This window comes from Acanthopagrus latus, chromosome 6, assembly GCF_904848185.1.
Source record: "Acanthopagrus latus isolate v.2019 chromosome 6, fAcaLat1.1, whole genome shotgun sequence".
Lineage (NCBI taxonomy): Eukaryota > Metazoa > Chordata > Actinopteri > Spariformes > Sparidae > Acanthopagrus > Acanthopagrus latus.
The window spans coordinates 4,686,427-4,712,679 of record NC_051044.1 but is presented as its reverse complement, the minus strand read 5'-3'; the positions used below and the strand labels follow the sequence as shown (position 1 = coordinate 4,712,679).

Here is a 26,253-nt window from a genome sequence, read left to right as displayed (position 1 = left end):
TTTGCGCATTTGTTTATCCGGCCCTCTCATTGGAGCTCTCGCACTCGTGTAGTGACAGGTGACGCGCATGTCCGCAAATCAGCTTCCTCGCTTCCCTGCAGCTCTTCAGCAGGAGTCACTTCCTCCTTCCACCAGTCGTTGCTTCTTTTTATTCTCAGTTGTAGCGTTCACAGCAGGTGCCATCGCTGGTGTGAAAAACACATCCTGTCCTCACTGCTGCCATGTTTGTTTTCATCGCCGCTGCCACCTCCCTGCCCACACACCTGCTCTACATCCTGAGCGGGAAAAACAAGATTATAAACACACTGAAATTAGAAATATACGTCCAAAAGGTGGCATAGATGTGCTAATAATGTCAGCAGCCACCAGATTGTGTTTTCATGATCACTGTGAATGGAGGGAGAGACTCGTTTATACAGATGTCAGACTGACACACATGCACAGCTGCAGCTAAATGTCCATAAAGTATTTAATTTCTCACCATAACCTATAGCTGAACTTTAAAAGGTTTCTGGTTTTTCCTCACAAGAACTGTGAAAACTGTCCTCACAAGTCGTTTTTCTGGTAGTTTTCACTGCACTTATGAGAGGAACCTGTACGAGCCAGACTGGAATAATTGACAGAGAAAAAGAGGAAAGTGAAAACACGGTGTGGAAATGTATTTTCTGGGTGCTGCTGCTCCGGCTGACAGCAGAGCTATGAAGATGAGACGCTCAGGAAGCTTTGATCCTCTTCCTGAAGGTAATTGAAGCCGCCATTCGCTTTGTTACCCGTTCAACCTGAAGCTGTTCCCAGCTGAGCAATGCGACTGTGTGACAGGAAGTTCTTCTAGTCTCAGAATGTTAACTCGGCAGGATTCCTGCACAGGTTGGCGAAAAAATAAACAAGTTCACAGAGCAGACGGGAAACATTACACGGATGAATGTGTGAACGCACAGGTGGAACAGTAAATGAGCCTCCTCAAAACCTGCAAACAATTTTTCCAAAAATGTTTTCCAAACTGCAGCGTTAGAAGTGTTTTCTGTCTGTGTGAAACAAAGGTGGTGTTCATGAGTTTGGATGATATTTGTAAAAGAACTGTCGGCTCCAGAGAAGTGTGCAGGAGGGCTGGACCGAACACTTGAAAGCTTCTTCGCTGGTAATCGAAGAACACACACACAACAAAACACACTCAGCTGTGTCCTTAAATAGATGTTTAAAGAACCAGCCTGGTTATTTTAAGGGTTTTTAAAAAGCCCTCGGAGGAGCAGGATGCCTGCATGTTGTGAAAGATGACAGAGAAAGACCATTTAAAATGACTCTGTTTCCAAACAAACACTGAGACAACGCTTTCATTTAGTTATATGATAATAATATAATAACAAAGACTGTATTTGCAGGACTTGATGATACAGGATGTAGCATCACTTTCTTGTTGTTCAACTCTGTTTTGCAAATATTGCATTCTGTGAACAAGACAGGAAAAAAAAAAACCTGGAGCCTTTTTGTGTTTTTCACCTCCTTCATTCATACATTACCATCAGACACACGCCTGGAGATATGCTGCCATGTTCAGCTGCTTCGTTATTGACTTAAAAAAACATTCCCACTTCGTGTTTTTCTTTTTTTTTCTTTGTGCCTAAGGACGTCTTTAGTTTAATGCATAAAGACAACAGCATGATGTACGCTGTTGTCTGTACATCTGATCACAATTTGACAGGTCATAAGCTGACAGGCTCTTTGTTCCGTCTCGGCGTTGTTAACAGCATTTTCTTTTCTTTTGTGTCATTTCTTGTTTCTTCAGTCAGACATCAGTGAAACATAGAGTACTTATTTACAGCTCGCATTGAATTCTACGGTAGTCGAGCACTTGGAGCTCAGTAGGACATTATCTTTGTCATTAAAGCTGCTCTTGTCTGTCTTCTTTTGTCAGCGCCTGCAAAACCGAGGAGGCGAAGGACGACACTGAAATTAAAGCCGATGGAGGCGAAGATCGAGACGAGAGCAGCAAGGTGAGCTTCTTCCGACGTTAATGTCTGAGAAGATCTCTCGTCTCTTTCTCACTCACTCCACCAACAAACACAGATTCGATTTATGGGAAGTGGGACACGTCATCACGAACCTCTTTAGAAAATGTCTTATTTTGTGTGGTGATAGTTAAAACCACCTCTGGGATGTTTAGAGTTTTGGGTCCTTCAGAGTTGATGAGAAACAGAAGAGTTTGGCCTCCAGGTGCTGTAAAAACAATTGTGAACAGTTAATGGTGCATTTTAATACAGAGCACTTTCAATAACTGAACGGATGATGTGTAAAAAATAATCTCTGGTATCTTTTTATTGCTTATTTTATTACGTTTCATCTTTCTACGCTTTTAACTTCGGGGCAACTAAGTTTTTTTGTTTTTTTTTTATCTGCATTTATCACAGTAAGAACTTAAAAACGTCATACTAACAAAATAAGTACCAGGTAACTGATCTGTTCTGGTCTTGCTAAATTTAATTAAATGCTCATGAAAGGTGTAAGTGCTGTTTTTAAATATGCAACATACACCGCAATTAAATCTTCTAGTCAACAGAGTGAAAACACGACATATTACAAATGTTTTGCACTTGAAGAGATGAGATCATGGAGAAAAGCGAGCCAACACGGTGGAAACAATTTCATGTTGAGCTTCCTCTCATTTTGAGACCATTAGTTAGAACATTGTTCTGGATTTTCTTTTGTAGGAAATGGTCGGGATGGGCCGTAATTAAATGTAATTGTTTTTAGTCTTTCTGTGGAATCATGTCTCGATGATGTGATCAGATAATTTTGTATTACAAAATTCTCTGATCCAGTTTATCTATTCCAAGTAAATGTAAGTCAAGAGCACATTTTATACCTTTAAAAGGTTTTGTTTGTTCTACTGTGTCAGAGCCCATAAATTGAAATCACGATGCCTCGGGGGGATTTCCAATCTCTACAGTTTATGACAACCTCGGTTCTTATAAGGAAAATCCCTAAATAATCCTTTTTAACAGTGAAGAAAGTAGAAGAAACCTGAGGAAGAGCCGTCCCTGTTTCACGGAGGACAGACATGCAGTAGAAAAACACAGAATGAACAGAGTGAGGTTGTCAATATGATGAATACTACAGTACTTTTTCAGTCCCACTTGTTTAAAGCGATACAGTATTTGGTTTCAAGATTATCAAAAGTACCGAAACTACAGTATTTTAAAAAAAAATAGATTTTCATCCCAAGGCTTCACAAATATTAACACATTATCATGAGATGTGTTGGTTTGCGTTGGGTGACTTTTCCTGAACAGGCTGGAGCACAAAATAAAGGAAAAAATGATCCTGTTTTGCACAGCAAAGACTTTTTTTCCTTTATGCCATGTGAGATACAGATGACGTGTTTTTGTACTTGTAAGGTGCTGAAGTTTAAGACAACCTTAACACAGATAACAGTGACAAAAGTGTTGAGTTGAGGATTCAGGATAATATTGTGCATACAACATTTTATGTACAATATGAGTTTATACACTGTAGTTCTATCTCAGCTAACATTTACCCATTCCCATGAATATTGCTCAGGTATCTGGACACAGAACCATCGAGTGTATATATAACATATTTATTCTACTCCATGTATCTATTTATTTGAGTACAGTATATTTTTATTGTATACTGTTTTTCTTCTTATCCTCGTGCTGCTTCATTTTGTTGTTGTTTTTATTCTGTTTGTTTGTTGTTCCTTTGTGCTGCTGTGTCAAATTGAATTTCTCCCGCCGGGATCGATAAAAGCACAGCTTATCTTATTTTGGCCGTAGCTCCCGTGCTTTCGACAAGGTTCACGTCTGACAGACTGACTTGTCTCTTGCAGTTACTGTATGTGTTAGAGTTATGACTTGATAGTCCTCATCCTTGTGGTTTTTGTTTTTTATATTGCTTTTGTGTTACTGTTTTTTTTTCCTTTTTTGTATATTTGTGTGAATTTACCTCACAGGGAGAGGAAACCTGCTCCAGCACAGACACCTCAGACAAGCCTGACAGCACAGGTCCAGGTGAGACGAGACACACTGTCCCTTTTTTTTTACTTTTGTCATACAAATAAACATGCTTGTTAATAACAAGAAAGCCAAGTGGGCACGCGGCAGGTCTGCAGGTAAAATGTTCTTTTATAAATGGCCTTGAAAAGAAGAACGAACACGGGGAAGCATCTTTCCGCTGAAGATCCACAGACACACATAAACGCATGCCAGCTAGACAGATAGCTGTGACATTTACAGGTTACAGGCAGCTGAGGATATCGTCTCACTAGTAATCTTGATTTTTTTCCCCGTAATGAGAGAAATCCCCTGCAGACCACATGATATGACCTCTCCTCGGGTCCATCTCACCCTCCATTCAGTCCAAGAGGTTCCTTCCCTCGATGCTTCTGGCTGTATCTGAACCCATTTCACCTTTCAGCTGAAGTCTTCATTACACAGCCGCTCTGCAGAGTCCAGGGGTGATCCAGTGTGTGAAATGAGTTTTGATAGTTTTAATGGTGCTCTCTGTCTCAGAGGGTACCTTTAATGGACAACTAATTGTTGAATAGCTCCCTGGAGAAAGAAATGGAAAGACTTCCGAACCAGAATGCAAAATACCCTGACATTGTCCTGGTGTCACTGTAACAGACACAGCAATATTTTAATATTTTATATGGTGGGAATTTAGAGAAGATTAAAGGACAGGTGGAGTATGAGGTTACATTTTCGAAGATGAGCAAATTAAATTTTAAAGTGTTCCGTTTTGATCGATTGAGTTTTGGTGATTTCCAGCTCCTAGATTCTTTGCCTTGTAGTGAGAATTTAAGAATCTTTTCAAATCCACGCTGGGTCGTTCACGATGCGGCCGACAGAACACAGATTGATATCGCACATTTGCTAAATCGTGTAGAAAAACATCTTTATATGGCTGCTTTTGATGACAAAAACTGAAGTTTGGCTTATTTTGTTAAACAAAAACAGAAAGTTTTTAGATTTAGAGTTATACGTTTTTTCTTGACTTGATTTATTTTTACACTGTTGTCAGTAATTTGCTCATGAATTATTCCACTCTGTTTGTATTGATGTTGTACACTGGGTTGTAGCAGCATCATCACACACTTTTACAGGTTGTTTTAATGTTCAGTGAGTCTAAGAAACGTTGTGCCTCCTCTCCTCACAGACTCCCAGATGTCTGGTGACTTATGTGCCACTGATGGACCACTGGTCACCACGACAACAACAGGAACAGGGACTGGCGTTGCATCTCTCCATGTCGTCCAGGCCCGGCCCCTCTGGCCCACTGGCCCCGCCCTGACGGCCCGATTACGGCGCCTGATCACCGCCTATCAGCGCTTCACGCTGCGCCGTGAGCCGATGCTCAGGCACGACTTCATGCTTCATGACGGCCTCGTCGGCATGGGGATGGGAGGAGGCGGAGCCGCTCACAGTCATCACGCTGGAGGCCCGCTGGCGTGGCAGCTGGGTGAAGAGCTGAGGCGGTGTTCTGTGGTCGCCACTGAGCCCGACCCGCTGTTTCTTGAGTGGCAGAGGAGGTAATGATGTAGCGATAAACAGTTTTTTCTACATACTAAAAGATCAATATGTTCATTCTAATTTTATTTTTATTGCCGATACTTTTGAATCTGCGTCTGTGGCATTTTATTGTGGAAAGCATCACTTAACGATGTGAAAACATGTTGCAGCATCTAGTCTGAGTTATCAGCACGTATTTCCACTTTTATATGCACGACTGTCCGCATACTTCATGAACATGATACTTGAAACATTTTAACGCCCTCCTCCGTCGTATTTAAGGTGGACTCGTCGAGAACAGGCAGACTTTTACCGCACGGTGTCGTCCTATGGGGTTGTGTACGACACGGAGAGGAAAGCCTTCGACTGGTCCCAGTTCAGAGCTCTGGCCCGACTGGAGAGGAAGACGGACGAGAGTTTGGAGAGATACTTCAACTCGTTTGTCAACATGTGTCGGACGGCCTGCAAACTGCCTCCAAGGAAGGAAGAAGGTATAGTGATTGGGATTGATCCCACACACACACACACACACACACACACACACAGATGGACATGTGTTATTTAAACCTCACAGTTCAGTGACCGACTGAAACCTACTCAGGATTTCCTGCTTTGTTTTACTGTCACAGTTGGCTGGTTTTACAATAGAGCAGCAAGCTCATCTCATCTGGCAGTGAGTCCAGCACTGTATTAATAACAAGTCTCATTGGAATGCAGCCACATCCCTCCTGGGAAACATTACTGACCTCTGCTGGTGGGAGGGTTAATTTGACCTTTGCATTTCAGTTGTCAACTTTAATTTACAGCCCGATCATACAAATCACAAATTTTCCTCAAGCGTCTTAACAATCTGTGCAGCATACGTACGCTCTCTCTCAATCAACTCTTGATTCAGACAAAGAAAAACTCCTCCAAAGGGAAAAAAAGGGGGTCCATCTAAAGTATGGAATATCAGGACTGACAGCTGTATACTATTGACCCTGTAAGCATGTTATGTAATGGATGTGCTTGAGGAAAGGAAAGCCTGTCAGAGCTTCAGATACTCTCTGGTAAATCTCACTATATTATAAATATACCTGAAGAATATGGAAGCCGATAGATGTTGAACAACTTCAGGTGTCGCCAAACAGCCGTGATGTCCGCCAGGAACAAACTCCTCAAACACACATGAAGCAAAACTCAAATACGTTCAAACAGGAAGGAGGAAATAACACACAGACACAGAGATGGAAAGAGAGAGAGAGGGACAGAGACGACGTGTACACAAGGGAAAGAGAAGAAGAGAGGCTGAATCTCCTGGAGGACGAGGATCCAGATCCAAACATCTGGAATGAGGCATCGACAGCCAGGAGAGAGAGACAAAGGTCCCAGGATGGTTGATGGTCCAGCAGAGAAAAGTCTGAGTGGAAACAGATGAACAAATCAGAAAACAATGCATTTTAATCTGTTAATGAGTTTAAGGTCACACAACATTATTTATTTGCTCTTGTGTGTTCCCAAAAAAATTGCATATTTGTTCACCTCGATGAAAAAACATGACTACTACAGGTTGACGGGAGAATACAACACACACTCACGCAGCTATTTAAAGCTACTGTACATGAGGGATGAATTGTAAATACATCAAAGACTGCAGTGACTCACAAACACACTTGAACTTATTTATCCTCTTCCTCTCACCCGCTGCCTTCATCTCTCACACCTCCTTCATGCCTCTCGCTGCCTCCATGCTGGTGTTGACGGCCTCTTTCCTGTTTTTTTCCTGCAGGTTTGGTGGATCCAGCTGTGTTTGTTGAGCCTCTGACAGAAGAGAGAGCTGCCCGCACTTTATACCGCATCGAGCTGCTGCGCAAGATCAGAGAGCAGGTGGGCAAAGCTTCATCATTCATACTGGTTCAGACTCAAAAGTTACCTTCAAAGATCGCCTCCAGCACCACAAAACGTTTGTGTAGACTTGAGTTCATGTCAGGACACAAACGAACCGTATTCATCGCTTCTGACTTTTTATGTGTCGCATCTGTAAATCAATGTAGAGATTTCTTGTTGAGTCTGTTTGTTGCACCCTGACTTTTTCATGCCTCACTTTCTCCTAAATGAAAACAAAGAAAAAAAAATGGGGCTCAGGGGACGCCCACAGTGAGCTCACTGCTTTATTGCACCCTGTTTGCATCATCCAAAGCATGATGGGAACCAAAGTGCCAGCGCTTAAAACGTATTCATCCTAAAAGCAAATAAGAAAAAGTGTCAGAAATGAACCATGTCCCCCAGCCAGGCGTGTTGTTCTTGCATTTTTGTGTCACATATACATTTGTTTCACTGTGTTTCTTTGAGGTAATACGGTATAATGTTAAGTATAAACTCCCCAGTATAGTAAAGCTAGCAGCATATCAAACTGGACCACCTGATATCCTGAAATACACCTGGCAGTAGTCTGGATAATTACACAGCTCCGTTATCAGCGAGTGAAACTCTCCTCGCTCTTGTCTTGTTGTCAGGATTGATTGAACCTAGTAGCGCTTTTGTGTTTTGCCTTTTCTGAGGAAGCGAGGACAGAAGGACAACTCTGTCTTGTCTGGTGCTGTGAATTTTTCACAACAAGTAGAAATAAACTCAGTGTGACGGATTCAATAAATACATGAAGGGAATGATATCAAGCAAGAAGTTGAAGGGGTAAAAGCAGAGAAAACTTCTGCTCTTTGTCTAGTTGGCGCTGTGTTGCACTGATGACTAGCAGATTAAAGATGACCACAGTTTTTATTATTCTTTACATTTCATCTGTTTTATATTAACACCTCCCTGTTCTACCTCAGGTTCTCCGTCACCCGTTAATCTCGACCCGCCTCCAGCTGTGCCGCCCCTCCCTCTACCTCCCGGTCTGGTGGGAGTCTGGCAAACACGACCGTGACCTCCTCATTGGGGCGGCGCGTCACGGCCTGAGCCGCACCGACTTCTACATCCTGAACGACCCCCAGCTGAGCTTCCTGGAGGCTCACAGGAACTACGTCAGGGGACACCCCTCTCATCTTCATTCTCAATCTCATCACCACCCTCACCATCCGGGCTTGGCGACTCACCCTGGCATCTCGTCTTCATCATCCTCCTCGTCCTCGTCTCACCCGCAGCTGCCTCACCCTCACTGCTGTCTGTATGACTCTGGACTCGGTCGACACTCCCCGCAGCCTCCTGAGTATCCCCACCAGTCCTCTCATCACCACCACCACCACCATCACCACCAGCATCACCCAGTGCCTCCATCAGCTCCCTCTCCCTCCTCCTCCTCTCACCCTCACCTCCACCCTCCACCATTGGACGCCCACAGTTCTGCCTCGCCGAGTCTGGGAATAGTTCCTGGGTCACGGGGAGATTTCCTCGACTGTCCTCCTCTGGACGAGAGCCTGGAGCTGGGCTCGCTGCACCATGACGCCATGTCTGCAGAGGCTTTACATGGAGGGAAGGCTTCCAAAGACGCCCTCAACGGGTTCCCATTCAACTCCGCAACCGGAGGACAAAGCATGCTCAACTCGTATGGTGTGGGAGGAACAGACCTTGATTCAAAACTGAGGAGTGACGTGCTTGTTGGAGAGCAGGGCTCCTCAGAGGAGACCGGGCTGATGGCACCATCAGTGGAGTTGGACCAGTTACAGGTACACACTGTACACAAAGCTACCTTTAGATTCTGTCCATTTCTTACAAATGACAGCTTTAAACGTGAGAAAATTGTGAAAATCTTTTAATCGGCCGTCACCTTTGTCTCTGCAGGCTCCCTGGGACGGTACAGACCACTCCAGTCCTGCACACCACATGTTCAACGAGTCCGATCCGATCCTGGGTCCTTCCACTCTGGAGACTGGCTTTCTGGAGGAGGAAGACGAGGAGGCGCAGGGGGGAGACAGAGGAGGGGAGGAAGGTGGAACTCTGGAGGAGTGTTTGGGCCTCCCACCATCATCGTCACCCTCCCACCCCTCTGCAGAAGACTCTGTGGAGCCACTCTCCTCCAGTTACATGCTCTTCAAGGTCGGCAAATTAATCTTTTCTCCGGTGAATTCAACGGAACGAAGTTGAAGTGAAAAAGATAAACTGAGAAAATGGGCCATCGTCTATAGTATCGAATGTATCAAAGCTTTCCAGAGGGTTTTTTTAAAAAAAAAAAGCTGAAATAGAGTTCAGATATTCAATGAACGGGTCATGTTTGCATGGAGGAGCCACTTCAGCTGTCACTGACTTCTCTCAGGGTCAAACCTCTCCAACAGAAATATAGAAATATATTAAAATGGCTTTGCATTTTTTAAATTTTGAATAAAAACGTTGAAGAACTACTTGACCTGACGAACGCTGAGCACTGTGTCCTCTAATGACTGTTAGAATTATGCAACAGGGGACATTTCTGATTAATAAAGAAGAGCACAGTGAATATTTATCTTACATATTACAAAATGGCTCATGTACACTCAAGACCAGTACAATATATTATGCTCCACTCGTTTGAGTCTCGTTTAACTTGTTTCTATTCACACTTCTCTGTAACATTATGCAAACCAGTATTTAAAGAAACAATAACAGATCTGATTCTCTAGTAAATCTGATGTTGTTGTTTGTATTCAGGATATCGGTGTGACCGAGGAACCCAGCGCCGATCAAACCGACCTATCAGCGAGTCCCCCTCCTCCTTACGTCCCCCCTCCCCCCCTCTCTCTGTCTGACATCACCGCCCACGAGCCGCAGGATAGGCTGGGCCACTCTGATGTCGCCGAGAGTCTGACCAGTCCTGTGGCGGAAGGAGACGTCCAGGAAGGAGGCAGCGGGTTCGAGTTTGACGACAAAGATGGCGATGAAGTGGAAGACTTGTCGAGGGCGACCGCGGAGCAGAGCAAAGGAAGAGATCTGAGTCTGGAAAGAGAGGAATGTGATGCAGACCAAAGTATGTAACAAAGTGCTGGTTCTAAAAAAAAAAAAAACTAAATCCCTAAATTGACCACAAGAAAGAAGTTAAGCCTAGACTGTGTTGTTAAAGTGTCCTTTGGGTTTTGTGTTAAATGGAGCTCAACAGAGAGGTTCCTGAAGTTCAGATTCTGAAATCCAGGGAATCCATACCATTTGATGTTTTTTACTTTTCCCCAATTTTGTGTTGCACCAAATCAATTTACTAGGATTCATCTTGGGATTGGTTGGCTTAGTTTCGGGCTTTAAACTCTTTATAGAAGGATTTTCTGCAACATCAGTGGAGTGAAAGATGGTGATGTTGAAGAAGAAGTGGGCCGTCACTTAGCTCTGTGATCTATCCAAACTAATTAAACAACTCTAAATTTGTTAGCAATCCAGACCGTCAGTGTCTGAAGAAAGATATCCCCTGAGCAGGGTCATAGAATATTGAATAAATCTAACTTTAGCAAGCTTCTTAACCACCTAAAAGCCACTTTGGGTGTTTTTCATGATGCTCCGTGTCTCCTTGCTTCCCTGAATTGCTTCTAGTAAGGTAGGTGAGGAGACACCTGTGTGTCCTCGCTGTGCTCTTCATGAAACCTGTTCTCCCATCTTCTCCTCGAGGTACATTTAAGGGATTATTGCTAGAGGGAAACTATGTCCAAAGCACAGGAGGAGGGAGGAAGTGAGAAGGCGTAAGTTAGCGTAATGAAAAGTGAGGATTCCGACTTTGGCAACCTCTTGTGGAAATTGGAAAAAAAAAAACATTTTTATAATTTTTCCAAGCATTTTACTTAAATTACGATTTCCTCTAGACAGCATATTTAAATTAGCTTTGCATTACTCCTGCCCATATGGTTGAGTTCTCGCTGAATGTATACCGCACTATTTAATCTTGATGGTGTGTCGTCACAGGTGCAGACCGAAGTTTGGGAGACTTGAATCCACCCATGAAAGTACCACAGATGGATGGGATGGAGCCAGAGCCGAGCCTTGGAGAACACGATGAGAGGATGGAGGTCTCAAATCAACTGTCCCAAGACCTGCAGGAGCACAAAGAGGGGTTACCTTATCTTGGAAAGCTAGAACAGGAGGGTAGCCTTGCATGTCCCGAGTCGATTGAAGAGCCCGGGGAAGAAGTGGACGGGTTGATTTTGTATCAGCCAGTGGAGGAAGAGACGGAAAACTCTCTTGACGCTGAAACGTTGATAGGGAACGCAGGTGGAGAGTTTGTAGAAAATTCCAGAGAGGATGGTCCAGGTGATCTTGCAGATCAGGTGGATGAGATCTCGGAGGGGCAGATCGATCATGTTTCCCTCATGGAGGTTCCCGAGGTTCAACCAGGTGACGAAACCGCTGGACAGGCTGTGAAACAACCAGACGCAAAACTCAGTGAGATGGAGCTGGAGAGTATTTACTCTGAATATGCACAACCTTCCCACCCTGCTGCTTCTGTCTCATCCCCGACAGACGCATCAAAGTCTGATGAAGCCACCACAAAGGAAAGCAGAGGAGCTGGAGTCAAGACTGAAGTCTCCATGGATCAGGAAAACTATGAAGGTACAGCCGAAGATCTGAGTTTACCGTCTGGCAGCAGAGACTCGAGGAATATGGCCTTGACATTCTCCCATGATCAAGACAATAAAGACAATCTGCTTGAACAAAATGAAATCAAAATGGCTCCTGCAAACAGTATTGACACAAAACCATCAGATCTTAAATTTTCTCTCTCACCGGACAGTCGTGATGAGAGGAAACCGCAGCCATTAGAGCTGCCGATCAAGGTAGAAGAGCCCAAGACTGAGTCTGCTGATGATGTGTATCCAGACAGCTCTGAAGTCAAACACGAGAAATTATTTTCTTACGCTGTTAAGTCCGAAGAGTTGGTGACCAAAGCTGAGCGGTTAGACTATCCTGTCAAACCAGAAACACTGGAGACCAAATCCGAACATCTCAACCTTCCCATGAAGCCCGAGAGTCTGGACAGTAAACCTGAAGTCCTCCAGTTTGCAGCCTTCACAGATGGTGCTGAAGTCAAACCTGAAGCAAAACCAGACGGTCTCGGGTTCGCGGCTTATCCACATGGAGCCAAGCTAAAGACTGAGACAAAACCAGAAGGTCTGGAGTTCACAGCCTACCCAGACAGCTCTGAGATCAAACCTGAGGCCAAGCCGGAGGGCCTCGAGTTTAGAGTGTTACCTGAGATCAAAGCTGAGACGAAGCAGGAGCTGCTGGAGGCGGACAGCACCGTCCTGACCCCGAAACTGGAGCAGGCGGACGGGCTGGTGGACACGTCGGGAAGTCTGGTGGTTAAAGGACAAGTGAAGGAGGAGAGGCCACCGACACCAGGTCAGAACACGTTTTTTAAAAAAGGTTTATTCACAGCAGAGCAGCAAATAATCATTATTTATTAATTTCTGTATTGTTAATGAAGACATAATTTATTTTGAAAAATGCTCTGCTTCTAAAAACACGACACGATGTTGCGCTTTAACCTGTCATCCTCTCTTGTAGTGGCTGTGGTGGAAGGTTATGTGAGCAGTCCCCGGTTTGCAACTCCAATTTCCATGTGTGAGATTCCCGACAGCCTCCACGACAGCAGGGAGCCCACCATCGCTCAGCTGTTACAGGAGAAAGCACTTTACTCGTTTTCCGAGTGGCCGAAGGTACTGTGGCGTCATCTATGCCTAAAATGTCTGTTATGATATTTCAAGAATTGTATGACGTGCATCACAGAGCAGCAGAGGGTTTTTGAGCAACAAAACGTGCTACATCATGAGCTAAATACTCACATTTTAACCCTAATATGTTGTCACAGTGCATTATTTTAGGTAGAGATTAGTTTTGTTGTGCTGAGTGGTTGTCCGACCCTTCACACCGTCTCAGGCCACATCATTAGTTCAGTCCTCTTCTGTTGTGTCGCTCCCTGTAGGACCGGGTCATCATCAACCGCCTAGACAGCATCTGCCACGCCATCCTGAAGGGGAAGTGGCCTTCATCCAGCGAGCAGTACGACTCGCCCGGCTCCCTCCCTGCCAACTCCTGCCTGGCCAACAGTTTAGCCCAACACCAGCACCACCGAGCGGGCTTCCTCCCCACCACGGCCGCCAGCTCCGTCTCAGGTCAGGCCAGGGTTCAGCAGGCGAACGCTGGGCTGGGGTTCCCCATCCCTCCCCCTCTCACAAGACTACCTAAGGTGAGGATTACCGGTGACCCTCTGAAAGTATGAATGAACTCCCTTTGATGTACATATCTATGCATCTGTCATCTGTCCACATGTATCTCCACTATCTCACGCCATGGTTCATAAGAGTGATGTCCAGTTTGCACTGCTAATAATGCTCACTGAAGCTGACTGTAGACTCCTGGATAGATAGATAGATAGATAGATAGATAGATAGATAGATAGATAGATAGACTTTATTGATCCTAAGTAGTTTACATTGAAAACATAACTTAAACATAACAGGGGGCAGTGTTGACATTCAAAGTTAAAAGACATCAAACACTCTGTACTGTGTTGCAGAAATATCCACTGAAGTTAGCATGCTAACCAGCTAGCACCGGTCTGTTCTAGTTCGATAGTTTAGTCTCGATAGTTTCAGCTGTAGCAAGCAGCTTCCACAAGCTCTTAATCTTCAGTCCACTAAATAAATGAAACAAATTCACACAATGTAAAAAAGACAGTTAATATTGTCGTAGCTCATTTCTTACTCAACTCAACTTTATTCAAACTGGACATAAACAAAATATAACTCACCAAAACAGTCTTGCTTTGTCTTTCTACAATCATCTCTGGTCTAAATAAATCCTCAATGCACAGAATAAGATGTGAGGAGGTCAGAGCTGCTGTAAATCACCTCCATACTGTGTCGCCTGTCTTCAAACTGACCTCTGTTCTTGGTCTTAGTTAAGTTGAGCTCACTTATGATCTGAGGTCACGGTCCAGGTAGACTCCCGTCAGCTAATAGGGCCTCTGGCTTTTTGGCAAACTGAGCTAACTTGCTAATGATAGCTAGCTAGCAAAGAGCATAGTGAGCAGCAGTGGGTTTCTAACTGTAACTGGGCACCTCGGGTTCACACCATCGCTTTGTTGCTTTTTGTAAAGTTCCCTGTCTCTGTAATGTGTACTGTTGATATTATACATGTTGATATCAGACTTGGGCAGCTAGTCGTCCTTTAACTAGCAAATATACATTATTCATCAAATTTAAGGATAATAATTTACAGGTGCTTTTTATTTACACCCAATTCATAGTCAGTAGGTTTAATCCAATGGAATAGTTTCCAAAATGTAACACTCCATCGATCAGGGAACAGAGGAGCTGTGAGCGACTTATTTCACTTCGTATCTCTTAATTTAAGATTTAAACAAACCAGGAAGTTTCTCCAGGCACCTGACAGATTAATCTTAAACGAAGAGGGAGATTTTAAGCATCAGTCGAGGTGTAGAGCTCATGGTTTAACCCAGGTCTGGTTGATAGCCGCCACTGTGTTGTGTCTCAGTCCATATGTATGTTTAACAAAGCCATCATCTCTCTCCCATTCTTGTCTACCCCTCACCCACCCTGTCCACTCTGACAGTACATGCAGCGGGGCGGGGCATGCGGGCGCGGAGCTTGGCGCCTCACCTCCTTGCCTCTCTTACAGGAGAGGCTCGTGGCTCCTCCCTACCTCCCTGAGCTCAAACGAGCGGGAGGGCGGAGGTCTTACGACTACGAGGCAGCTGCAGCTGCAGCCGCCGCCAAGGTTTTAGCAGGCAAATCAGCAGCGTCATGCCACACAACTGCGACTACCACCAGCTCCAGTTGCGTTACTCCGGTGGTGGCCCCGCCCTCTCACCGTACGGGAGCCATGTTGATTAATGGTTGGCAAGAAACGGCCATTGATCTGACCAAGTCGTCCGGAGAAATAAGCACCACCAGTGGGGCGGGAGAAGCTGTGGTTGCACCGGCAATCAGCCATCACGGTGCCGGTGCTGCCAGCAGTCACAAGCTGCCTCCACCGCCGCCCATCACAGCACCACTCACAGGCTCTGTGGGGATCGACATGGCCGGGATACTGCAGGCCGGCCTCATCCATCCTGTAACGGGACAAATAGTTAACGGGAGCCTGAGGGGAGATGACTCACTGAGGAGGAGGAGAGGGAGGAGGAGAAACGTGGAAGCTCTGTACTCTGAGTTCACCAAGAGCAGAGGACTGCACCTCCCGGAGTCACAGGTGGGTGGAGGGAGGAGGGCAATTATCATGTATGTGCTTCAATGTGAAAGAGAGAAAACACACCTGTGGGATTAAAAAAAAAAATCACCAGGTAAAGAAAAGAAGATTGCATTCGAGAGGTAATTCTTTCTAATATCAGACTGTTAAAAACACCTGCACCTGTGTGTGTGTCCTTCATCCTGCAGGGCCGGGTGGAGGTAATCAGCCACTCCTCCGTTTCCTCCTCCACCTCCTCGCCGTCCCCCTCTCCTTCAGAGCGACCCGCCGGGCCCCCCACGCCGTCCTCCTCCTCTACGCCCACCCCCACCCAGACGCCACCTCAGCCGGAGATCATCGCCATTGACAGAGAGGCGGCGAGCAAAGGTCTGATGGAGTGGCTGAGACAGAACCCGGGATACAGCATGGACCTCCCCACGTTCACTCACGTAAGTCTTGACGTTTTGTCTGCTTGTTCCCGTGTTTAACAGTCTGTATCCGTGTCATATTCTCTGTCAGCCATTTCGTACATGAGCAGAGTTTTTTGAGCGCGTGAATAATCCTCTCATTCTTCTCTCTCATCAGTCTTGTCTATTCTCTCCCACGCTGCAGTCTGGAGCGGGTCTGCTACACGGTTTCGTGGAGCGTCCAAAGCAGAGGAGGCATCGCTGCAAAGACCCGACCAAGCTGGACATCAACTCTTTGACGGGGGAGGAGAGGGTTCCTGTTGTGCACCGAGGCACCGGGCGCAGGGTAGGAACAACACAAACAACAAACAGAGGACATAAACAACAGTTGGTCTGCATGGTCTCTATGTTCAGTCGTAGGAAATGGTTATAAAAAGTGTCTGATAATAGACATCACCAGTGTTCAGTGTAATTAACTAAATACAGAATAAGAAATATTCTAGTTTTTCGGGGTTAGGGTTAGGGCTGCTTCGAAAGCCTTTTTTGCCACATAACTACTCAGTTATAAGAATTTTAACTTGCATAACCTGACACAGATGCATGTAATGAGCCAGTAGCTCAGTTAAAGTAAATGTGACACTACAGATAAATATCAGCCACTGCCATCGATGAATGTCATTTTATTTGCCAACCGATAAATTGGTGCGTCCTTAATCGTAATACAGGCTGCCGTAAAGTTGAATATGACGATGAGTTGATCATTGTTGTAATGTTCGTTTGCTTTTTCCTGTCTTGCAGCTTGGTGGCGCCATGGCTCCGGCCATAAAGGAGCTCTCCAGGTGGTTGGATGCAAACTCAGAGTATTATGTAGCTCCAGACTGGGCGGATGTGGTCAAACACTCTGTGAGTAGAACAACACTCATCACCTCCTGATGCACAAACATGCAGGATTGTGCACTTAACAATTAAACGAGGAAGTTTTATGTAAATCACATTTTATTTTCAAATTGAAAAAACGAATTTTGATTCTGTGCTAAACCATCACACACTGACTGTAATCTCCTTGACCTTTAACCTCTTCCTCCTCCCCACCTGCAGGGTTTCCTTCCTGAAGGGAAGTTCTCTAGGATCCTGACCGAACCGGTCAACAGGGACCCGGGCTCTCGGCGCCGTGGGCGGCGGCCTCGCAGTGAGATGCCGAAGCCCCTGTTGACGGTCTCTGACTCCACCTCATCCAGCCTCGGCCCTCCACTCTTCATGAACGGCGGATTAATCGGCAGCATGGACTCCATGGTGGCCATGCAGAACCTCCGCGGTGGTATTCCTGGAATTCCCATCTCTGGGATCATGGCGGCAGGATTCCCTCATGGTTTCTCTGCAGCCGTGCAGGCGGGTGGAGCCGGAGCGTCGGCAGACGATGCCAAGAACGGGTTGAATATGTTACCCATGATGCTGCATGGCATCCCGCACCCCCATGGGGCTGGGATCCCTCAACACGCCTTGTTCAGCGTTGGTGCAATGATGGCGCATGCGGCACCACCTCCTCACCCCAGCTCCTCCTCCTCTTCTTCACTGTCGGCTGCAAAAGTCACCACGACAACCGCGCCGTCGACTTCGGAGGCAGGCAGCCCCTCGTCGACGACGCCTGCTGAGAGAGAGAGTGCCGCCTCCTCTGGCTCCGGTGGTGGAGAAAAGGAAAGGAGCAGGGAGGAGAAAGGAGCAGTGGAGGCAAACAAAAGACCAGCAGGGGCGGAGACAGCAGCCATCATCACCTCCACCAGCAGGGCACATCTCGGTGCTGCGCATCTCGGAGGCGGGACCGGCAGCCATCTTACCTTCAACCCCTTCCTGATCCCGGGCATGTCCCACGGTCTGCTGTACCCGCACATGTTCTTACCGCACGGCGGCATCATGGCGCTGCCCGCCATGCCTCCCGGTGCCGTGGACGGCTCCCCGGGCAGCCCCAAGAGAAGGAGGAAGAGAGGGCGGGAGGAGGGTGAGAGAGAGGAGGAGAGGGAGAAGGCGGCGACGGGGAAGGTAGAAGAGAAAGAAAGTACAGTTAAACGTGTTGTCACCTCCCAGCCAGCCTCCTCCTCATCTCCCTCCATCCCCTCTACCTCGGCTCCGGACCCGGGCCTGTCCCCGACTGAAGAGCCCCAGACTGGGCAGGGAGACGGAGAGGACGGGCCTGCAGAGCCCCAGGAACCAGACTCCCATAACCACCTGGAGGGAGCAGCCACAGAGGAGAAGGAGGACACAGGAGGGGAGGCAGCGGAGGAGGAGGAGGAGGAGGAGGAGGAGGAGGAGGAGGAGAAGCAGGACACTGAGGAGCAGAGACAGGTGGAAGGAGAGGAGGCGTAGAGGAGGAGAAAACTTGCAGAGAGACGACCACCTCCTGCTCTCTCCTCCTGCCTCCTCTTTCTCGACTGAGCAACAGTGTAAAGTTTGTGCCGTGTCTGTCAGTCAATGTCCATGTAAAGACTTTTATTATGATGATGATGACTAATAATAACGATGATGATTATATTCACCTCGGTTATGTTTATATACCAAGACCCCCCCCCCACCCCGCCCCCGCCCACCCTCTCCACTCCCTCCTTGTATACAAAAGAAAAAAAAAAAACTAGTGTAAGAAATCTTCTGTGTATTCTTCCCCTGCATTCTGCATCAAGACCGGGTCAGGCGGGACGTTTGTCAACACACACACATAGACACACACACACACTCATATACACACACACACACACTGCAGGCGAGATGTGTGAACCAGGAGCGGCGTCGGCTGTTTAAAAAAAACCAAACAAACAAAAAAAAAATCTGTCGCAGAGTTTCAGATTTTGGTTTGGTGCGTTTGCAGGACGGTGACGCAGAGTCGTGTTTCCCCTCGAAGCCGTTTGAACTTCTCACCACAGTTTGGGAGTTTAGAGAAGCAGAGGAGCAACTTGTGTATCTTAAGTTCAAGGTCACACCCGAGTACTGTCTTCTGGCACACTCCACTTCACTGAGCGATATTTGTTTAGATTATCTCTGTGCAATGTCGAAGAACCTGCAGATTAACTTGACAGTCTGAAGCAGCATTCCCAGATTCATGTGACACTAAAACTCCACGTCGATACTGAGGGAAATAAAACAAACAGCAGCTCAGATACATTTCAGAACCCTTGTCAGAATCTCTCAGTCTTCTTAATGTTACTCAAAGAATGAAAGTACATTTTGCACTTTTAAAAAAAAAAAAGAAAAAGTCCAAATCTGAAAAACAGTGACTGTAAACTGAGTAGAATCTCCAAATCGTCTCAACACCAGTGAGGTTAATAGATCCCAGGACTGAATATTCATTTATTCATTTTACTTTCTCACATTTACTTCAACTTTAACTTGTCAGCGCTTATTATTATTATTATTATTATTATTATTATTATTGCTACACAGTTGCTGCTATAACTTCTAGTAGAAGTTCGGAGTTACAAAGTCATTTTCTTTTCACACTACACTCGAAAAAGAAAATAAAATAAAGCCTTAAACAGTGACTTGAAGTATTTTAATTACATGTACACTTTCAATGTTATGACATAAGTTCAATGTAAAGTGTCAGATTTAAGGCAAAGTTCTTCTGTCATGTTGAGTTAATGTGTCTCGTCTTCTGTTTGTGGACGGCTGCAGTGGAATTATGGCAAAAAGACAAAAAGCAGCAGGCCAAGACGGCAAACTGACGAGTTCTGTCTGTCTGTTCGATCGCCTCCGATCCATTTCAGTCCCGTGGACAGCGGCACAGACTCGCACCTCTATCAGGGGGATATTCAGCATTTCTATCATATGCCAAAAATATTTAGAAAACTTAAAAAAAGCGTACACCACGTGCGCTGCGTGACGTGATCAGATTCAAGACGCCTGCAAAATAGACGCACAAGTGATTTTTGAGAATCTTCAGTGGGAAATAAAAGAAGGACCAGATAATATTAAATATTACACAGATATTTGTATGTGCTGGTCCCAATCTGGGAGGTTTAAGAAGAAAAATTAATCCTGCTGACACATAAACTCGATGTTTTAATTCAGTCATCGTGTACAAAGTTAAAGGGAACTTCTACACAAACCTGATGCGTCTTTTAAGCATTTATTATTGAAATATTTTACACTGAAGTAACTGAGTTATTCTGTCTCCTGTAATAAATCACACATCTGGTGATTTAATTTATACACATTGACTCAAATTGAGAGAAAATCTTTGCTTTAAATTGAACTTATGTAAAAGAATTCTATTAGAAATGTACATGTGATTAAAAAAGAAGTCAGTTTATTGATTTAAGTGTAGAGTAATAATTCAGAGCCCAACAACAGGAAGTGTTGAGTGGTATTCAGAACAAGAACTCAGTCTCTTTTGCTTTCATTGATAGAAGCAGAGAACAATCATGAGATTAATTTCTTTTTATGTTTTTTTTTTTTTTTTTAAGCACCGTGTAAAGATTTATGTTTTTATAAACTCAGACACAAAGTCACTTTGAGAGATTCCCCTTCAGAAGAAATCAGGAATCTCAAAGTTCAGTTCTCGGTGCGGTCAGCAGGGGGCGACGTGAGGCAGACCTGATGGTTATCGTGTCCCTGACAACATGAGGGTGGAGGGAGGAAAGAAGAGAGGAGGAGGGTTTTTTATTCTTTTAACTGAGTCCCAAATTAAATTGACTCGCAGGAAATCAGTGAAACTGTGGCTCATCATGAAGAGGTTACGATCCTGACCTGTAGCATCTTTTTTTTTTTTTTTTTGCCCATACTCTCCTTCCTGTTTTCCTTTTTTATAAAGTCAGTGTCCAGAGAGATTTTCTGTGTGCGTCGTCAACCATCTGTCCAGCGAAAGGGAAGATCTGTTTGTAACGGAACAGATCAAACAGGAGGAGGAGGGATACAAAGCGGCCTCGTCGGTGCTCTTCGTCTCCTTTCTTTCTTTTTTTTTTTCCCTCAGATTAGTTTTAATTGCAGTTCATACTAAGAGTTTCTAAATATGTAAATCTATCGCTGTATATTGCTGTTTTTTTTGTTTGTTTGTTTGTTTTTTTTCAAGTGCACCGTTTATTTCTTTCACCTTTTTTTTGTTTCTCCGTTGGGAAGAAAAAAGAAAAAAAAAAAGAAATACTTGACGAATGCGAGGGGGAGTTTTGCATCGAGCTTAGTTCCAGTGTTCTCTGTATCAACCGGACTGTACTGTACATTAAATGGATGCAAGTCGCTGGTTTTATTCAGTCTTTTCAGAACAGGGTCCGTATTATTTTTGTGGGGGGTTCATGTCAAAAATGTTTCTGTTCATGACGTTTGGACTTCACTTTTTGTTTTGTTTTCATACATGAAAACATTATTTTTGCACAATGTCTTTTTGTGAATGTTGACCTGTTTCTGTGTGTGAGAGTGTGAGACTGCGAGTGTGTGTGTGTGTGTGTGTGTGTGTGTGTGTGATCATGGGAGAGTGTGTCTGTGTGCATGCATGCGCACACCTTTTGTCGTGGTGTCTCTTCTGTCTCGTCCTCACAGGTTCACATTGTTCGGGGGGGATAAAAACATAGTTGTTGCCTTGTCACAGTTTGTGGCTACATATAATTTATTATACTTTTTCTTTTTGCTTTGCCAAACTCTCACCAAATATGACATTCTTCTCTCTCTTAGTTTCATTATGTATTATTCAAAGTAAATGCCTTATTTAGCAAGTATTTTTAATTTTTTTTTGTATCGATTGTTCTGTTACATCTCCATATAGGGACATGTTTATCGCGCTTGTGTTCAGTTTTGTCCTTTTTTTGCTCGTAAGCGACACGGCCTTGGTGATGTGCATTATCTTTAGAAGCCTGCAGTGATGCTGAAGGTACCGCTGTCCAAAAAATAAAAAATCACTACGTTTATAAATCAATCAGTCATCCCTCAAAGCACAAATGGAGAGTCAACAAAAAAGTGACTATTTTTTTTTCTTACCAGTGCCTCGAAAAAATTACTTTTAACGTTTTCTCTTTTTGTGGGCTTCACTTCATCGTCGCTGAAAGTTACGAGTCTTTGTTGGGTCTCACCGTTACCAAGGTGACGCGGCGCTGTTTCGTTAAAGGGAAATTCTGTTCGCTGTGACATTTCACACACCGACTCCTTTTGGAGACGTTTAGAAAAACTCCTGCAAGGCGTCGAACGAGTGCGAGCCTCCTGCAGCTTTTTCAGACCATATTTCTGTCTCACGATGTGGTAGAATATCATGTGATGTGGTTATTTTTGTTTTTCATTTGGAAACAGTTTAACACCACATCTCTATTTCGATCACTTGTGGTTAAATCAGAGTCTCGCAGCCTGAGCGGACTCTCTGGAAGTCTGCAGAAAGTTAGCCTGAGGGTCTTTTCACGAACTTTTCACTCTTTATACTACTTTTCCTCACGTCCATTCGCGGCTGTAATAATTCCTACAGCCACTAGAGTTCGCTACCTAACGATGAATGTCAATACACGTTGAAGCTTTAATCTGTCGTCCAAAATGGCTGTCTTTTTCTGACGAGGATGGCTTCAGTTTCAGTTTTAATTTCATGCTATCATGACAAGATGGTTATTAACCCGGAGGGTGGCGACAGAGATGAATGTTTCACATCAGGAAATCTGCGGGAGGCTCGTCCGAGGGTTCACTTTCTCAAGTCTCTAAATCAGCCAAAATAACACCAGAATTTCCCTTTAAAGACGGCTGTTTTAATCCCACACCACTCTCTTCCTGTACGAGGCCTTCCGTTTGGTATCCAGCACACGCAGGACGATAATGCGCACACACACACAGTATGTATCCAGCTCAAGTATCTTGATTGTTCTCGTGTGTTTTGTTGAGAATTCCTGGTTTGAAAAAAAGAAAAAAAAAAAGAAAAAAAAAAACAAAGAAAAAAAATCAAAAAGAATTTGTTCAGTTCCGCAGCTCAAAGATATGAAAAGGAAAAAAAATAAAACTCCACAGCCCGCGTACGCACATCATTTTCCTGTTACTGGCTCGTTCTCGTGTAAAAACTTGAAACTCGTAGGTGCATCATGTGACGACAGCAGGAGGTCGATGGCTCTGTATCGTCTGTTCGTGTCACACCACGCCTTCGCTTAACAGTGTTCTTTCTGTTCCATTTGAAGTCCTCTTCGGTTAACTTAAACGGTCACCTCAACATGTTGTATCTCTTATCATAAGTAATGTATTTATTGTATAGTTCTTGTCTTTACATCGTTGTCTCTTGACTGATTATTGGCTCGTTTTGTTTCTCTCGAACGTCTCCTGAAAAGCAAAAAAAAAAAAAAAAAACTAAACAAAAAAAAAGCATTTTGGTTCACATGGAAGATAAACTCTCTCTGCTTTTCTTTTGTCGCCCTCATCGTCTGCTGATCTGCTTTGTTTTTTTTTGTTTTTTTTATTGTCATTACAAGAAAATCCTGCAGAATATCTCCTCTTCATTTTCTCAGCATAGTCAGGAGGAAGTGAGTTACAAGTGCCATGCAATAATAACAACAATAATCCAATAATCTGCGACCCCTCTGTGTCACGAGTGGGCTGAACCGACTCGCGGTGGTGTTGTTGTTTCCCCCCCGCGGAGCAGCCAACAGTTGATCCAAACTACAAAATGTGTGTTTTGATGTTTTCTGACCACATTTTTAGGAGACGATGACAGAAAACTGTCCGCTTCTGGAGCAGACACAGACATTATTCTGAAAGAAGATATCTTAATTTCTTTTTTTGTTGTTGTTGTTGATCATGTTCATGGCCTTTCATTCATCTGGAGGGTTCATGTTCAGGCTCTGCCCTGCTTGAAGTGTCCTTAAGAAAGACACTAAATCCCTGTCAGCTGATTTTTGTGATTTGTTCCAATAAAAGGCTCCAGTTTGATCGATTGTGGATGAAAAATGAAATCTGAAATGAGGAAAGAAACAGAGAGTGAAGCCAGGACATCAGAAACCTGATGGAGTAGCCAAACACACTAAAACTTCATGTTTGATTTAGAGATCAAAAGTCAAAACCTTTTTTTTTTTTGTTTTTTCCTTTTTGAAAAAGAAACATTCAATGCGTGAGAAAATCTTCTGTCTTGATTCACCTCCGGCTGGTTTCACAGACACTGAAAATACGAAGAGGTGAATAAATAGTAAGGAATAAAAACAGCGTTTAGATATTAGATAGTTTAAAACTCGCCCTGCTACTGTCGCCTTCTTCTTCTTCTTCTTCCCACTCACAATAATCTCACATCCATTTTTCTCGAGTTTGCTTCAAAAGCTAATTGAACCAATTTGTAGTCACGAAGGGAAACTAACATTTAGCTGTCAGTCTCAGCACGGACACTCAAATTAAAATCACAGCAGCTGATTTGAAAAATAAAGAAATAAAGTGTAGGAACGACTTCCTGTCAGTGAAACCAGCCGGCTCACTATCACACAGAGAGGGACGGTCACAGAGTGTCGACGGCCTCGAAACGCTGAACCGACTGAGAGTTAATCCACGAGGATGTTCTTTTAAAAAAAAAAAAAAAAAAGCAGTGGAGAAAAGAGAAAAATAAGTGGCTGCTCCTGACGTCAGACACCGGGTCATTACTGAGTTCTGTGGTGGGGTTTTTAATCTTTTTTCCTTTTTCTTTTTTTTTGTTTGTTTCTTATTTGTAACTATAGCTCTCTGTATTCCCATGTGGACCAATCTCATGAGTCAAAACATGGTATGTGTGATCTTTTATTGTGCAATAAAAGATGACTTTCAACTTTCTGAAGAGTAATTCATTCTCTCTCTCTCTCTCTCTCGACTTGACCTCGATAAACCTGAAGTGTTCTGGCTGCGCTTTCAGAGTGCATGCTGGGAAAAAGTCTGCAGTGACCCTGAAACGCTGAAAAGGAGAGAAAGATGAAGTGTGTGTTGATTCAGCCGTTCCGTATCTGAGTGGCGGAGAGAGTCGGTGCTGCTCACTTGTCGGGTCTTTGTATTGATTGTCGGTTGCTGCCAATATTCAGCTTTTTCCTCGATCATCGGTATCTGAGATTTTTCTGTCAGATTGCCGACAAATTAAGAAAATGTGCTAGTTTTGGCTCTGACGCAGCGTCCTCGCATACAAACACTATGTGATCGTTAACACGGCACAATTAAACGCCTGTTAACTCTGAATAATCTGAATCTGCAAAGTAACTAAAGGTATCGAATAAATGTTGTGGAGAGGAAGTATAAAACAAAAGGAAATACTCAAATGATCAGTTCGGTGTCGACTTCTAGTTTGTAGTTTGAAGTTGTCAGATATTTTTGGGATGTCAAGTACAAATGTAGAAATACCCTGTGAGAAGCAGAAGATCTGCTTTCAGTGTTTATACTCGAGTAGAAGTACACATATTAGAAGCTGAATGTAGTTAAACCATCCAAGTAAAAGCGCTCGTTACGCTGAATGACTCGTTTCAGTTTTACTTTAAAGCAGCAGCTTCCGACTCACGTCGATGGTGCAGTGTGTTGTGACCGGGTGAAAGACGTCTCGTTGTGATGTGACGTCCTGCTGGGGAAACCAGAGGGATCATGGTCACGGCGTCAACACGAAAAAACTGCTCGGGAACTTGAAGAAGGTGGCGAGGAGCTCAGAAGGCGTCGACCCGGCCAGATCCAAGTCTGTGGAACCGTCCAGGAACAAGTCCAGGACCCCAGAAGTGAGGATCTGATGTGTTTCGGCGACGTCCCACAAAGCTCAGTCGGACTCGGATTTGCAGATATTGGAGACAAAGTCGACATGTTGAAGTCTTTGTCGAGTTTCTCTGGACAGTTTTTTGTCACACTGTCCTCTCACGCTGTGGACATGACGAGGCGTATTCATCAAACCCCAGGACTGGTCTGTGACAACGTGTCTTTCATAAAGTACTTTAATGTGAAGCCAGCTGACACAGAATCAAGAATATGAATATGTTCATCTCTAGACTTAGTTTTCAGCCAATTCGTGGTCTTTTGTAACATTTTAAGTTTAGTTTAAGATCTTGAACCTCCACTGACGTCCAGACTGTTCCAGAAATAACTCAAACAAAACACAAAGACAGAAATCAGTGAGGGGAGAAAAATTTTTTTTTTTTTACTCCTCTGCTGTCAAACCACAATCTTAATGTCACACAGATGCAATTTCAAGCACGTCGACGAAGGCAGAACTCACACGTCTGTAAATATTCAAAGGTTGGACGAAGCCTGCGGCATCAAAATATACATTTTACTGAAACATACAT

General features: G+C 44.3%; 1 protein-coding gene across 6 annotated transcripts in view; it reads left to right on the top strand.

The window, feature by feature from the left end:
* chd6 (chromodomain helicase DNA binding protein 6) overlaps window positions 1-24,774 on the top strand; it is a 98,429-nt gene extending 73,655 nt beyond the window's left edge. For 4 of the 6 annotated variants that reach the window (XM_037100237.1, XM_037100238.1, XM_037100239.1 and 1 more), the window contains exons 30-45: window positions 1,913-1,991; window positions 3,968-4,025; window positions 5,173-5,545; window positions 5,808-6,016; window positions 7,294-7,391; window positions 8,336-9,169; window positions 9,285-9,539; window positions 10,128-10,443; window positions 11,361-12,794; window positions 12,960-13,111; window positions 13,378-13,641; window positions 15,030-15,665; window positions 15,851-16,090; window positions 16,227-16,394; window positions 16,847-16,951; window positions 17,147-24,774. In XM_037100237.1, coding sequence (XP_036956132.1) covers window positions 1,913-1,991; window positions 3,968-4,025; window positions 5,173-5,545; window positions 5,808-6,016; window positions 7,294-7,391; window positions 8,336-9,169; window positions 9,285-9,539; window positions 10,128-10,443; window positions 11,361-12,794; window positions 12,960-13,111; window positions 13,378-13,641; window positions 15,030-15,665; window positions 15,851-16,090; window positions 16,227-16,394; window positions 16,847-16,951; window positions 17,147-18,409 — 6,484 coding nt within the window. In that variant the 3' untranslated portion in view covers window positions 18,410-24,774. The remainder of the gene's footprint in view (window positions 1-1,912; window positions 1,992-3,967; window positions 4,026-5,172; window positions 5,546-5,807; window positions 6,017-7,293; window positions 7,392-8,335; window positions 9,170-9,284; window positions 9,540-10,127; window positions 10,444-11,360; window positions 12,795-12,959; window positions 13,112-13,377; window positions 13,642-15,029; window positions 15,666-15,850; window positions 16,091-16,226; window positions 16,395-16,846; window positions 16,952-17,146) is intronic. The other 2 variants (XM_037100241.1, XM_037100240.1) reach the window with 2 other exon arrangements.
* The last annotated feature ends 1,479 nt before the right edge of the window (window positions 24,775-26,253 follow it).